Source organism: Sesamum indicum, linkage group LG4 (genome assembly GCF_026168435.1).
Source record: "Sesamum indicum cultivar Baizhima isolate 11 linkage group LG4, ASM2616843v1, whole genome shotgun sequence".
Classification (NCBI taxonomy): Eukaryota; Viridiplantae; Streptophyta; class Magnoliopsida; order Lamiales; family Pedaliaceae; genus Sesamum; species Sesamum indicum.
The window spans coordinates 13,870,131-13,885,638 of record NC_142660.1 but is presented as its reverse complement, the minus strand read 5'-3'; the positions used below and the strand labels follow the sequence as shown (position 1 = coordinate 13,885,638).

Here is a 15,508-nt window from a genome sequence, read left to right as displayed (position 1 = left end):
GAAGTAATTAAAATATAACAGCTATAATATATCAAAAGAGATTCAGTGATTGTCAAAAAAATAAAACATATAGCAAATAAGAGTAAAACAATCATTTGAATATAAATTTTAATGGTGTCAGCAATAGTTAATAAAGAGGGCGAGTGAACAACATTTCTAAAAATACGGGGATTTTAGCCATTTTAATTACCATAGTGTTATTTTTTTAGAAAAATGAAAACACGAGAGAGGATTTTATGCAATTGTCCCGCTTGCCCAAAAAATTTTGGTAATTGCAAAAAAGCCCAGCTACTGCATCAGTAGTGCGCAATTCAAAATCTAAGCAGCATTGCAGCAAGATATGCAAAAGTGAACAGATTTAATACAATTCTCATGGACCCCACATTCCTATATGTCCGTTGGAACAGGACCAAAGCTTCAAATCCAACTTGAATTCTTGAAACAACGTAAACACCGAACAGAACTGGAAGATGAAAGTGAGAATTCTCAAGTTGGAGCTGAGTGAAGAAGCTTCATTCCAGAAAAAGTAAGTGAAAGTTCTTGATTCTTGAATCTATTGTCTGAGAAATGCCAGAAAAAAGAAACTTTGATTACAGAGTGAGATGAAATGTTCAGAATGAGAGCAGAAACAGTGACTTCTCATATTGTTGGAGCTGAAAAAGAACAAGTACAAGGAGAAGAAATGGAATGGAAGTGCAGAAAATCAGGACATTCATCTGATAAAGAAAACCAAAACTCCAACTGGTTGAAGACCAACAATGTTCTCAACAATGTTCTCTTCACAATGCGCCTCCATTCTCTCAACCAAACACAACGGACACCTCTATCTGCTCCCACCAACAAGAACCAAGATTTCACGCTCACAAATCTTGTTTCTGATAAAACTTCACTTCTCTCTGATGAAATCTTGCTCAAGATTCTCTCGAAACTCCCCAAGTCTCAGAGAACTGCAAATTTTCTTGTTTCCAAGAGGTGGCTGAATCTGCAGGGCAGGCTGGTGAGATCAGTAACGCTTCTTGATTGGGAGTTTCTGGTAACGGGTCGAGTGTTTCTGAGGTTCCCTAATCTTGTTCATGTTGATTTGGTTAATGGGTGTTTGGTTTCCTCTCGGAATTCTGGTATCTTCTGCACTCATAAGAGTTTGTCTTTTCATCTTGGGTCTGATGTTGAGGGGAAAGATAGGTTTTTTGATGAAAATCTTGTGTTGAATGCTGATGAAGTTGATAGAGGTTTGAGGGTTTTGGCCAGTGGGTGTCCGAATTTGCGGAAACTAGTGGTGGTTAATTGCAGTGAGATGGGGCTCTTGAGTTTGTCCGAGGAGTGTCCCACATTGCAAGAACTGGATTTGCTTATGTGCAATGATCGGGTTCTGCGTGGGATTGCTGCTTGTCAGAATCTACAGGTGTTGAGATTGAGTGGAATTGTGGATGGGTTTTATGGCTCATTGGTTTCAGATGTTGGATTGACTATTTTAGCACAAGGGTGTAAGAGATTAGTGAAGCTTGAACTGAGTGGATGTAAGGGGAGTTATGAGGGGATTAAAGCCATCGGCCAGTGCTGCCAAATGCTTGAAGAATTGACTCTGAGAAATCATAATATGGAGGATGAATGGTTGTCGGCTCTTTCGTTCTTTGGAAACTTGAGAACATTGAGGTTCATTTCGTGTAAGAGGATCGATGGTAGTGCTGAGCTTGACGAGCAGTTGGGGTCTTGTCCAGCAGTTGAAAGGCTTCATTTGGAGAAGTGTCAATTAAGGGATAAGAGGAGTTTGAGGGCGTTGTTTCTGGTCTGCCATAACACAAGGAAATTATTTGTACGGAATTGTTGGGGGCTGAATGATGATATGTTCAGCACTTCAAGCGCTTTGAGGTACTCGATTCTCTTGCCCTTCTCTTTACTTTTTGCAATGCTGTTGAGTTGTTGGTACGCTCATTTACTTCTTCGTTCATGCTTGATTATTCAAAAAGTGTTCATGAGATTGCAATTCTTGAGATAGTTCAAATCAGCTTGTTTTACTACTTAGAAATTATGTTCCATGGCAATTCCCTGCAGGAGAGTAAGATTTCTGTCTTTAGAAGGGTGCTCACTGCTAACAACACACGGTCTAGAGTCGGTAATCATTTCCTGGTATGAACTCCAGAGCCTCGAAGTGAAGTCATGCAACAACATAAAGGATAGTGAACTCAATCCCATTGTTTCTACTGTGTTTTCTGCTCTTAAAGATTTGAAATGGAAACCAGATTCAAAATCTCAGCTTTCGTCTAATCTTGAAGGAACCGGCATGGGAAAGAGGGGCAGTAAGTTCTTCAAGAAATCTTGCGACTGGAAATCTTTGCCAATGCATAGAACTTCAGATTCTTGAATCTATACATAAACACCGGTGGATTTACAATTCCTCAGCTCCATTTTTTTGCTCGATAATTTTGACAGAAATTATCACAACCCTTGAAAGGATGATTCATCATTATACCACAGATGATAGTATTATTGTATATGTTGTAAGGGGTTGGGATGGCATTTTAAGCCCCTTTCAGTTTTCTTTACTGTTTCTCTGCTGCCAGTTTCAGGCAATAGTGCACAATTGCACATTGATGCATTGATGCACCACTTGTTATGTTACATCCCATAGATCTTCTAGTCCAATGACGTATGAAATATTATCATTACTTATTAACATAGCCTAGTTTTCCTCTGAATTTCGACCTTCTCCCTGTTACGATGAACAGTTTCTTGACAACTTTCAGTCCAAATCTTGTATTCTAAATTGATGATATATAGACACACTACGTGTAATAACATCGTTGTTCCCTTTTCTTGTCACAGAAATGGGTTCAAAGGAAAATGTTAATTGGATTCAATTAGGAAACAATCTAAACACTCTCCGAACAATCATCTAGATTACAAGTATGCTTAGTGCTCATCTCCAAGTTGGCCCTTTACGCTCAACATATGGGGTATTTATACGTTGAGATGATGTATTTGTGATGGTTAATATGAGAAATACAATTTTGTTTACTCCTCTAATTCTCATTTCTTGATTCAGCAATTTCACAGGATTATCAAAATTGTACGATCCTCCTTTAGCTTTTGTTGATAGCGAAAATTTTGTTATTACACCTCATTCATTCGCAATTTAATTAGTGATCCAATAAAATAAATTAGGCCCATAATTATTTTTAACAAATCGATTACATTTATATCATAAATTTAAAAAATTAGCAAATTTAAATGATAGACAATTAATTATAAAGCAAATTATCAAGATCATATATAAATAATTAATGAAAAACTAATATGACAATAATCGAATGCGACTTAATAATCTGTCAATTAAATTAGATATATTAAAATAATTTAATTTATTTAAGACATCTTCTTGGGATGGAGTATGTCCCAAATTATTTATTTATTTTTTTAAAATTATTATTCCTTTCAAACCAACTTTAATAACACGTTTTTTTTATATTAGTCTAAACGTTTTTCTGATCATAAAAAAGAAATATTATTATTCTTTTATTCTTTTTCTAGAAGGAACCCATTAGTTTTATTCCCCAACCCCACCACGGCACGGAGGCGGAAGAAAGTGTACACATGGTGATACTCTAGGATTCACTATTGCTTGCACATCACCTGTTTGTTTTAAGTCCTCAAAGAGAGAAGACGGAGGAAGAAGCCGGAGCTGAATATAGATAAATGATGAAGGGGAAAGGAGTGGCGATAGAAAGTTACCCTGCCCAAGACCAAGAAGAAGAAGGAGGATTAGATTATGATCATCGAAATTTGGAGCCCAGATTCGCTCTCCCCTTCTCCACTCGCAATACATCTTCCAGATATGATTTTGTTAAGGTTTTAATTTCTTTTCTAAATCTTTTAGCGCTTATTCCATAAATGGAATCCCAACTTCTCTTCAAGAATGAATCTTTTTTCGGTAAATGTTAATGGGCTCTATTTGTTTTTATTTTTATTTTGATATTTTTAATTTTTGTTTCAGGTGAAGGTTTGGTTGGGTGAGAATGCCGATCATTATTACGTGCTTTCCCGATTTTTGCTAAGCAGAATGTTGACTGTCACCAAGGTGAAAATATTTTTGTATTTTTCATCAGTGTTTTGTGTTATGTTCCCAAATCTATGAAATTAAGTGGGTTTTTTTTTTCCTGTGGGTTCTGATTATGTTATTCTCTCTCCTCCTAAATCAGATTCCCAATCACGTGGCTATTAAGATCGCCCTTGAACTTAAAAAGCTGCTTATAGATAACAGCCTTCTGGACGTGTACGTCCTGGCATATTGAATCTACTTGTTTAGCCAATCTTGTTGGGAAGTTGTTGTTTTTCTTTTCCCTCTAATCTTTAACTTCTAAGTTTATCATTTTGCAGCTCGCAATCCGACCTTGAAGCTAACTTATTTAAGGTGTGTTGCCTTGCTGTTCTTTACGTTTGGCATTTTTGGCCCTTTACATCAGTGCCTGTCAAATTCCGACAAAGTGCCATAGTATTTCTTGTGAATTGTGTAAAAAGTTCTTTTAATTGTGTGCACTAATCGGGATAGTGCATGTGTATTTACATGTTGCATGCTTTGGTAGCAATATTGTCTCAGAGGTGATGTTGAATCTTGATCGATATTCTATATTACCTTATTGACACATTGCTGAGGTCAAATGACTTTGATGTCTGGAAATAATGCTCTTAGACTGTCATCCTAAATTCTTTCTTGAATCACTGTGATCTATAGTGTTTTATAAGTCAACCATTGGCACATGTTGTCATGCTGGTAATATTGTATTTTGTGCATATTAGTTGTGCTTGATTGTACACTATCTTTATTGGTGAACTTCTTTTTTTCTTTATGACAAAAAGCATGAGTATACTGGTCTGGACATCATTACATTTCTAATGAATCATTAAGGAAAATACCACCTCCAAATAGAAAATTTTGTAGACTCTTCACCATTTATTCTTCTATCCTATGCTTTTTAGCCCTTTTGTTTCGGTGTTTTTATAATCTTTTTATAAATGAGAAGCTTTGAACTTTTGGCAAATGAGGTTCCATAATTCTTTTATCATGGCCTGCAGCTCATGGAACGGCGAGGTTATGGGGATGAGTATATAAACAGATATAAGATGATGACAAGGTCAGTTATTTTTTCCTTTTCATTTTATGTTTGTTCATTTTCAATCTGATATTTTTAAAAGTTTGCGTCCTTTTGTGTCATTTATGCAATAAAATTATAGTTTCTCGTTCTATAGATGGGAAGAAGAGATGAAGTGTTGAATCTGCTGCTGTGTATACTGCCAATTCTTCCCCCTTTGACCTTACACCTTACTTTTCTTTTAATCTTTAGATTTCACCATCAAAGGGTACCTTTGGTTATTCTTGTATGTGGTACTGCATGTGTTGGGAAGTCTACTATCGCTACTCAACTTGCACAAAGACTAAACTTGCCAAATGTTTTGCAGGTACGCCTCTTTTATTTATTGTAAAGTTTGCTCTTATGTCTCTCCAAGAGCTGCCACCAACACTTTCATGCTATTGATTTATTTCAGTCTTGCACTTACTTCTGTGCATTTTCTTAATGGTACAGACGGATATGGTGTATGAATTACTACGCACGGCAACAGAGTATGTAGCTTTTTAGCCCATTCATTTTCTTTTAACACTTCTTCTGCAAATTTTGTTAAAACTCGGATTGCTGTGTGACAGAATCAATGAATTTGCATCCAACTTCTTCTGCCTTAAATATATGTGTGCTCATGCTCCCGGTTAATCAGTTTCATTTTCTGTACGGATTGTACAGTTAAAAGTTTTCCTTTGAAGAAGATAGCAATATCCATTTGAGATGTTTAAGTCTTTTCAGTTTAATCTTATATGGTGGTGTGAGATCCATGCATTCTTTAGCATATTAATTGAAAATTTGAAATTGATAACTTTTACATGTATAATTGACAAGTTGCGTCTTTGTTCACACTTGAATATTTTGTCATAACTATTCAATAGTGGAGAAATCTTGTTCTGTGCTGCATAGTGCTAAATTATTGATTTGCATATGCTTTCATCTCAGTGCACCATTAAAATCTTCCCCTGTATGGGCACGAGATTTCAGTTCCCCTGAGGAGCTTATAACCGAATTTTGTAGAGAATGCCGGATTGTCCGTAAAGGTATTGTTATTGCTCCACCATTTCACTTTGTAGCATCTCAGGAACTGTGGTTTGTATCATTGGTTTGAATTCCTAATAGGTCTGGGTGGTGACTTGAAAAAGGCAATGAAGGACGGAAAGCCAATTATAATTGAGGTAAGTTCTATCCTGCTAAACTGCACTGTACGTCTCTGTTTACATCCTGGTAATAGTTGCCTTTTTGCGCATGTCTTTTCTTTCTGTATTGCATACTGCATCATTGACAATTTACTCTTAATTATGCGAGACTGTTGGAAACAGTGTAATTAAAAGAACAGCACCTTTTGCTCTTTCTATCTGGAGGATTCTATGCATATACTTTCTGAGGAAAGCAAAAACGAGAAAGAAAGGAAAGCGTGCAATGGCTTTTAGTATTGTGTCCAAAATTCATAGAGGACACCTCGAAGCAACGTTATATGTTGGTTTTTTTGTAACAATTACAGGGAATACATTTGGATCCTAGTATATACTTAATGGATGATGAAAATAAATCATCATCCACCTTGCCAGCAAAAGATGGAGAGAAGTGCTTGGAAAAAAATAAAAATGGGAGCTCAGCTGAGAATTCTGCCGCACCATGTGGTAAGCAAGACAGTGGCAATTTCTGCAATCAGAGTGCTAGGTCAGCGGAAACAATATCTGGTGCTGATACGGTTTCAGGTGCTCTAAAATCTATGGAAATAGGTGGTGGCAAATCTGTTTGTAAAGGTGAAATTCCCATTCTTTCTTGTGCTGGTGTACATCTTCAAAGTTTAGATTGGACCTTGCATACTGTACTTCCCTGTCGAAGTTTTTCATATCTGTATTTTTCTTTGGCCAAAGGTTTACAGTTCAGCTCTAACTTCAACATTCTAACTTTGCTGACAGGTGAAATAGTAAAAGATGCTGACATGGTTGAGACTCGTAAAGTCAAGAAAGAGAAATCTGGTCCTGAACCTGTTATTGTTCCTATAATCCTAAAGATGTCCCAATTTGATCATAAGGTGCATTGAAAATTGTTGCTTGGTTTCCTTATGACCAAAGTGAAAAGCCTAAGTCTCTATGGCTGAAAACCTACATCTTCCTAACATGATCTGAGGATCTGATGGAACCCATGTAGCATGTCTAATAATGTAGGGATGGCTAAATAACAACAATTGAGATTTTAAAATTTGGATATAAAATTGATTGATGGAGGGGTTCGAAAGAGAACATAATTCTGGTACCTATTACGGACTTAGCAGGTGTGACGTCTGGTCCACTGGTCAGGTTATGCAATTTTGTTCAAACAATCCAAATTGTAGATCATGATGGTTAATGAGTTCTGGAACTTCGCTATTATTCTCTCACCTTACTTCTCTTTATGACATTCTGAAGCATATCTATTGCTCACAGGCTTTGCTAGAGGAGTGGTTATCTAGTCGAAGCAACGAAAAGTACCCAATACAGGTTATACTGAGAACTTACACAGCATGCCATTTTGGTCCTTTTGCAAACTTCAAGAGAGAACTGCTCAATTGTTTTAGAATAAGTGCCTGCGTTTTTTCTTTTTTTCAGTTAAATATGTAAGCAATGAGCAATCTTATTAGTGGCCCCTGAATCGGATATTTCAAATTATCATGTCTTGAGCTGAACTATCTCAACATACATCCTGATTCAGACCAGTATTAGGTGCTGTCTTTATTTGATCTGTACCATTACATTCTGAAGTCAATAATCTACCTTTTGAATCAATTGGACCACCAAAATGAATGAGCCTGATTTATTCACTGTTCAAGATTTTATTTGGTGTATAGCTATTTTTGTTCTAGGAAAAACAGGACTTAGACACACTTGTTATGCTACTTCTTTTTAGTTGCAGATGTAGATTCAAGTGGTAATCAATTGTTGTAACCCTAATATTTTGGTAAAAGACTTGAATCCCACACCGGTGTAAATAGGTACCAATGTCTCCAATGCATCGATTTTATGACCTCAGGCTCCCCCACTTCAATTACTAGCTTATGTTTTAGTCTCTGAATACATATCATTTGTGCCATTGGGTTTACTTCAAGTATAATATGACTCTGGAATGTCAGAGTTTTAAATTCTACATATGAACATATGGGTTTTATTATTTTATTCATTATTTGACTACTTTGGATAAGATTTATGTTCCTGTTGTCTGTGCATCAACCAGATCTTTGACAAACATAGTACATTTTCCAGGACAGGGAGAAGTTAATTGGCAACTTGAAAACAATCCAGGACTATCTCTGTTCATTTAAGTCACAGGTACAGTATTTGAAACCGTTCAAGTAATAAATGCTGAACAGAAGTTCACATCTTATTGAGTTACTCTTCACTGAATGGGGTTTACTAGGGGCATTCAGGTGTTATCCTGCAGTTCACATACTAAGGCCACCCTTACAATTCAGCGATTGTGTATTTATATTTTAATGTCCAAGTAACCATCCTTTCTTCTTCCCATTAGATGGAAAATATTTCAGAAAATATTACAAACAGTGAAGCACAAGTTCACACTTTTGCCCATCTCTCTTTCTTATCTTATTATTACACTGAACTTATCAGTGCTGCTATATTTATGATGTTAATCTCTTTCTCCTCTCTCTTTTTGATGGATGTAAAACTTTGCTTCTGTATCACCACCTGAAAGAAAAGGCTGGGAAGAAAAAACTTTTCTTGTTTTAAAGGGTGGGTAGATAGGTGGATTAAGGTGATTAGAGGAGGAAGTTGAAGGTGACTATTTGGCAATATTTTCTGGAAGTCAAGAATTTCTGAATAAGCTTCAAGATTTGCGATTAAGACACTTGGAATTATTTGATGAGCCACATGCATTGTATCTCATATGCTCATGGATTTCTCACTGTTTGAGCAGGGATATGCAGTTGCCAACGTATCAGCTACAACTTTCCCCCAAACCTTGGATTGGCTGCATAATTATCTTCTTCAGGTAATTGATATTTTCCATACCTTTGTCTAAGGCCCAACAAGCTCTCTGTTTTATCAGATAAACATTACAGTTTGCCCTTCCTATAGTGTTTTATTACAAAATTCTTCTAGAATTTGGTTACATAATTATTTCATTTAAACATTTCATCAGGGAAGAGATTAGAAAATCTCCGCGCCTTCTACACCACAGGAATTCATCGTTGAACAGGATTATGTTAAATAATGAGTTGTGAGGCTATTTGACTAAATTGAACTAACAATAACATTGTAAATGAAACTTAAGGGCCAATATATAGCAAAGCTGGTGCTGAAGCACCCTTAATTCAACAATATTTGAGAGCTAATGTTAAAAGCAAATCTATGAACTCTCACAAGAAAACAATTAGGAGATGTAGAATATTGTTGAAGAGCATGAACAAAGAAAAATCCTGTAGCATTGCATTGCTGGAAGGGAGTGTTTGCTAGAACTTTTGAGAAGCACTTTTCACGTTGTGCCTTCGAAAAAGCATTTTTGAGGTGTTTGGGTTGCCAACTTCTACATCGGAAATTTCTAAAAGAAGCACTTTTAAGCCAAAAGCTGAAGCACCTTGGGTTTCCGTAAATAAATTCAACATCTTTTTGGACTACTTTACCCTCATTATAATAAATTCATTTAAAATTTACCCTTTTTTATTAATTTTAAAAATAGCACATCTAAAATTGATATTAGAGTTTTCAAATAATTTGAATAACTTAACACTAATAAAATGTATGCTTTTCACATATTTAATATTTTAGAAAATTTTTTATATTTATTTGCTACATTATCTGATATTATTCATATATCATATAAAAATATTAATTAAATTTCTATGATTAATTGATAAAAAAATATTTTTCTCTGGCACTCATGCAAATTTATTTATTGTGCCTGAATCAACGATTATATTACTTAGTTGGAGCATTATTGAATTAAACATTCAGTTTTTCTATTAGTATTTAATATTTTAAGAATATAAATGACAAATATTTATAAACTAATGAAATATACTAATTGAAATAAATATTATTTTTTTGACAAAAAATAATTTATTATAACAAAAGACAAGTGCAAATATTAAGCAAACACAGTATTTACCCAACGCATTGGGACAAAATGTTTTTTTAAGCTTACTTTAGAAGTGATTTTTTTTCACAAAAAACTTACTCAATTTAGCTTTTATCTGATTTTCACTTTTTTTACAAACAGTACCCACTTTTAATTATACTACAACTTCCAACTTTTTCTACGAAATCACTTCTAAGCAAAAGTTTTCGCAAACACTCCCTTTACTACTGAATACTGGAAATTTTGTTGCCTGCTTCACAAGGTGGGAATAAGGAGAAAGGGTTGTTAACATTTCATGTTTGGTATTTACTAGTTAAATAATTACATTTCTCTGATTTTACTGTTCTTTCTTAGTCGGCATGAACAAACATCTTGAAGCGTCATCTTTCACCTGTGATGTTATTCTGAATGACTTTGTTCTTCTATAACCAGCGCATTGAGCAGGGTACATCACCTGTTTCCCCTGGGAGTGGTGTTGAAACAGTGAGAAACCAGGTCAATAAATGATCAAACCTTGGTGAATTTGAGGTACTTCTTTTTCACGACAGTTAACTTGCTTTACAAAATTTGGTTTCCTCCCTTACATCATGACACGCATCTATCTGATGGTATCGATATGATTGAACACGGAGAGTTGACAGTGTGCTAGTACATATAGCTGAATTTGAGAAGACATGTTCAATCAGAATTGTATAGCTAATTTTCGATTTAACTACCTTTAATAAAATCAAAGGGGCCATCCAATATGATGGTAAAACATTGATTAGCCCAAACTTGAGAACTCATCAGGTCCTTTCTAGACTGCCTGAAGCATGATATCCATTTGACCCTAAATAATTTGTGCTAACTTGGAGTTGCCAATTGGTCAATCTGCTCTTGAGTATTCAAAGTAATGATTCTTTGCCGTAGAACATGGGAGATTGCAACTGGGGTCTTGTTTATCTTTTATCTGGACTAGTTGGGCAGCGATTTGAGTCGGGATTGATTGTTTTCTTTTTTTACACTTGCAGGGCTAGCACTGGAATTCTTTTCAGGAAAGAAACAGGGTAATGGTGCTTCTACTCAAGTGAGCTGCCAGATATGAATTTCTGAAAAAGTTCTAATCAAGGATGGAGATCTCAGTAGGTTGCTAATAACACTAACTAGAATTGCCTCTCAATTCACCACCAAAGACAGAAACCGAGAGGATTGTAAATTTTGCTATTTGCATCTGTCTCAGCTTGTGCAATTACTGTGATTCATCCAAGGATCTTGTCATGGCTATGTATAATGCAATTGTATTCTGAGAATGTCATTGTAAATTACTGTCCCCAGCAAAAATATTTCAAATTTGCAGTTTTCATCCAATATTATGAGACACTGTTTAGAAGAGTTCCATTTACAGGGCCTTATGTGTTTATATGGTTCGATTATTTCTACTGTGTTATTGCTGATTAGGTAACATTTTTTTCGAAGTTTCAGGCTCACTGGCTCCTTTTGAATAATATGGGGCTTATTTGTAATTTGCTTCCATAATTCTGCAATATCTGGAAATTCCAGTTCCTATTGGAATGAACATTTGATGATAGAATCCCACAAAGTTTAATGATAGTAGATGATTTTGTCAAATGGAAGCAAACTTTACATGTAGCAGATGATTTTTCAATCACAGAGAATCTATGTATACTTAAGGTAACCTTCAAAAAAAGGGTGTGTAATTATTCCTTTGATTCAATCTATCTTTTACGGTACTTTATGTGAAATTTTGGTGAACCACAGAGGATCCCCTATGTTTAATTTGGCCAAATGCCAGAGTCCCATATTATGTTACAAGCATGTTATCCCATTAATCATGAAAAGTTACAGAATTCGCATGAGAACAATCATATGTCGATTGCAAGAACATTTTGTCTTAAGATGGATTTTCCCTAAATCTCATCATCCCACAATTCTTGGATGGTCTTGTAAGGACTTGTTGTTTGATTGACATAGAATTCCCCCCTCATTATCTTCCTCTCCTCCATTTTCTCGATTTCAATTATGTCGTTTTCTTCCAGTCTGAGATCAAGTGCTCCCATGTTCTCCTTCAACCTCTCTTCATTGAAGCTCTTAACGATCACGCTTGCCCCCTTGGACAATCCCCATCTTAATGCAACCTGGGCTGGAGTTGCTTTGTGTTTGAGAGCAATGGACTGTATGATTGGACTTTCAACCACAGCTGTTGAACCCCAGAAGTTTCCAGGTCCCCCCAAAGCTGAGTAGGCGCTTACATGAATCTTGTGATCCCTGCAATAATCCCTTAGCTTCCTTTGCCTCCACATCGGGTGCATTTCCACCTGCCACAAACATCATTCAAGATTACTAAACATCACGATTATTGACTATTGTTCTTTTTAGCAAGCGAAGCCAAAATGTTAGTTACAATTGAGAATCACGGTACATGCCTTTGTCATAGCTTAAATCAGGACCAATGTAATCAATCGTGGTCAAAACATAAATTTTCATACTGATTTGTTTGAGTGGGATTGATAGTTTGATTTATCATAGTTTCTAGGTTGTACTCGTTAGAAATGTAGGAAATAGTTCATCTTTTTTTTTTTTTTTTTTAAGCAATAGAGAAAGATTGTTACCTGATTCACAGCAGGAGTAACTGATGCAAAATCCAACAAACTCTCAATCTTCTTGCAAGAGAAATTGCTGACTCCAATACCCCTACACAACCCCATCTCTAAGCATTTCTCCATTCCAGCCCATGTTGTCTCCATGTCTAATTGCTCGAAATCGTCTTCTTCCGGCAATGGATGGAACACCCATGGCTTCAGGCTCACCGGCCAGTGCACCAAATACATGTCCACATACTCCATTCCGAGGTTCCTGTAATAATAACAGCAGCATTAACTAACAAGATCACTTGGACCTATATAATATGCTAAAAACCCTTTTGTCCGATGCACGAATGACAGTTTTGATGAGACTAAGAACCCGTACATTAGATGCCAGTGTGGGACGACAGTCTGATCAGATCATCAGACATGCACGTTTTTAATTTGATTAACGACACTTAGTACATTGTATGTAAGATTATTGCATGTGAATACTTACATTAGAGTTCGCTTTAGTGCTGAGACAGGATCATGGTGATGACTTCCCCACAACTTCGAGGTGACGAATACCGCTTCTCTTTCTGTCGTCCCATTAGTGATGGCCTCCCTTAACGCATTCCCTAAGGCGGGCTCGGAACCATACACCTGCGCAGTGTCGAAGTGGTTGTATCCCATCTGCAAGATAGCACAACACAGAATTCAACAAAGTTCACATTCATGCAAGAAACAATTGTCAGCTCTCTGCAACATGATGAATGATCAATAAAAGACACGTCCGACCGCCGAAAGAACACACAGTGAAGGTGAAAATGTTGAATGCTGATGATACCTTAAGGGCCATTTGGACAGCATTCTCAGTAGTTTTCCTATCATTTTCAAAAGAGTAGGTGCCCATACCAATTACAGGTATGGTCAAGCCATTGTTCAATCTCACTTGATTGATGCTTCTCATTTTCTTTTAATATCTCTCTCTCTTCTCTCAATCTCTGTCCACAATGCATTCCTTGTCTGAAACTTGGCTTATATATAGGTAGAAACCTACACAAAAGTCAACCTTAAAACCGCCCTTTTCCTCATTTTTTAATAATTAATACAATGAAACAACCAAAACCCATGTTATAAACTAGCTTATGATCTTTGAAGAAGTTAAGGGAAGATGTCAAAAACAATAATATTATAATAAAGTAATAGAGCAAAGTCTGGTGAGGATCTTCCTCATATGTCTTAAGTGATGGCTCTTGTCCCTTTGTAATAGTATCATAAACTACCTGGCAAGGTGTAAGGGATCTTCCATATCCAATAATCTTTTCATTGGATCACTTACTTCAAGGATGTTTAAGAATACTCAAAACCAGTGATTATTAATTTATTATTGAAAATAAATTTAAAAGGTATTTTTGTTTTACAATTTTTATTTGGAACTAAATTAAATTGATTTAAATTAAAAATTATAAACAGTTGCTACAACTTACTTATAAAATTATAAATATTAGGTCGTTTTTTTTTGGAAGTTTTAATTACTTGGGAATATAATTAATTAATATAGGGAATTGTTGATGAAATTGTGGAGGCCGGTGGCACCCTATCTTTGATGAGATATAGAGGTCTACTTATATTTACATTTCTAACTTATCAACTATTTATATAATTTATTCATATTTTTTTTAATAATTACATAAATTATCTTTTACAGTAGAAAAATATGTAGTTTGTACAATATCATTAATATTTTTTTAGGGCGTATATGTAATTTTTAAAAATTCAAAGAGTAGTTTATTGTATAGATGATGCTGATGTTTCTAATAAGTATATATATAATTTTTCAAAAGGCAACAGCAACTTGTATAAATAAACCATAAATCAGGAGGTATAGATGTAACTATTTATTGAAAAAATTGCACTTTTAGTCCCACATAGAATGTCTTGTATTTTTTGACCCACAATTTGTAGGTTTAGTACATTGAGTTCCATAGAAAAATATTGTAATATTTTTTGTCCCATAAAATTAAAATTGTACCAAATTGGGTCACCTAAGATAAAAGTTATCGCACATTTGGTCACAGAGAATATAAACTTTATCCTATAGGACTAGATGTCCTAAGCCCCTAAATTATGATACTACACGTGCAACATACCCTATCGTCCGGAACTAAAGTACAATTTCCCCTTATTTCTTTTTTTTTTTTTTTTGTTGAAGCAAGATTTCCCCTTATTTCTTAGATGTATACGCATCTTTATATTAGTAATTAATGTATTTTGAGAAGATTATCATATATTCATATTAATACTTGCAATTAAGGTGATGAAGATTGTAATAAGATGAGTTTGCATAGGAATGGCCGCCGCCGACAGCCGACTTGTCGGGAGATGCCTCTGACTCGGTTGGAGCTGATCAATCAAATTACAATTGGAGAAAACGTGATGATGAAACCCCCCATCCCAAAAACAAAAATTAAAAGCAACAAATCTAAGAAAATCTACAAACCAAAATAAAAATAAATTAATAAATAAAACGGAAAGTCAAGAGGTTGACTTCATCTTGAACTTAGACAACAATTAAAAGAAGCAGGAAAGTCAAATGCACTAATTGCCTCAAAACATTCACTGTCACAATTTCTCTCACACACATAGGAGATGAATGAAAGTGCAGGCGTAACCACCCAAGCATTAATAATTTAAGTGATAAAACCTGCTACTCATAAAATTGTCAAAATTATATCAAAAAAATCTTGATTA

General features: G+C 35.3%; 3 protein-coding genes across 3 annotated transcripts; 2 read left to right on the top strand and 1 right to left on the bottom strand.

The window, feature by feature from the left end:
- Positions 1-333: 333 nt before the first annotated feature.
- LOC105160616 (F-box protein At5g51370) lies at positions 334-2,674 on the top strand. The gene is made up of 2 exons (XM_011078080.3): positions 334-1,869; positions 2,053-2,674. The coding sequence occupies exons 1-2, from the start codon at positions 608-610 to the stop codon at positions 2,360-2,362; spliced, it is 1,572 nt and encodes a 523-aa protein (XP_011076382.1). The 5' UTR covers positions 334-607; the 3' UTR covers positions 2,363-2,674.
- An 855-nt stretch (positions 2,675-3,529) lies between these two features.
- On the top strand, positions 3,530-11,567 carry LOC105160615 (P-loop containing nucleoside triphosphate hydrolases superfamily protein). Its single transcript, XM_011078079.3, has 16 exons — positions 3,530-3,846; positions 3,992-4,075; positions 4,197-4,270; positions 4,375-4,408; positions 5,071-5,129; positions 5,340-5,454; positions 5,580-5,617; positions 6,057-6,154; positions 6,234-6,289; positions 6,616-6,880; positions 7,040-7,155; positions 7,547-7,600; positions 8,360-8,425; positions 9,030-9,104; positions 10,623-10,718; positions 11,201-11,567. The coding sequence occupies exons 1-15, from the start codon at positions 3,694-3,696 to the stop codon at positions 10,695-10,697; spliced, it is 1,362 nt and encodes a 453-aa protein (XP_011076381.1). The 5' UTR covers positions 3,530-3,693; the 3' UTR covers positions 10,698-10,718; positions 11,201-11,567.
- A 295-nt stretch (positions 11,568-11,862) lies between these two features.
- Positions 11,863-13,775, bottom strand: LOC105160614 (NAD(P)-linked oxidoreductase superfamily protein). Its single transcript, XM_011078078.3, has 4 exons — positions 13,602-13,775; positions 13,272-13,447; positions 12,800-13,043; positions 11,863-12,505 (listed from the first exon to the last, which is right to left on the bottom strand). Exons 1-4 carry the CDS (start codon positions 13,722-13,724, stop codon positions 12,098-12,100), a joined length of 951 nt encoding a protein of 316 aa, XP_011076380.1. The 5' UTR covers positions 13,725-13,775; the 3' UTR covers positions 11,863-12,097.
- Positions 13,776-15,508: the final 1,733 nt, after the last annotated feature.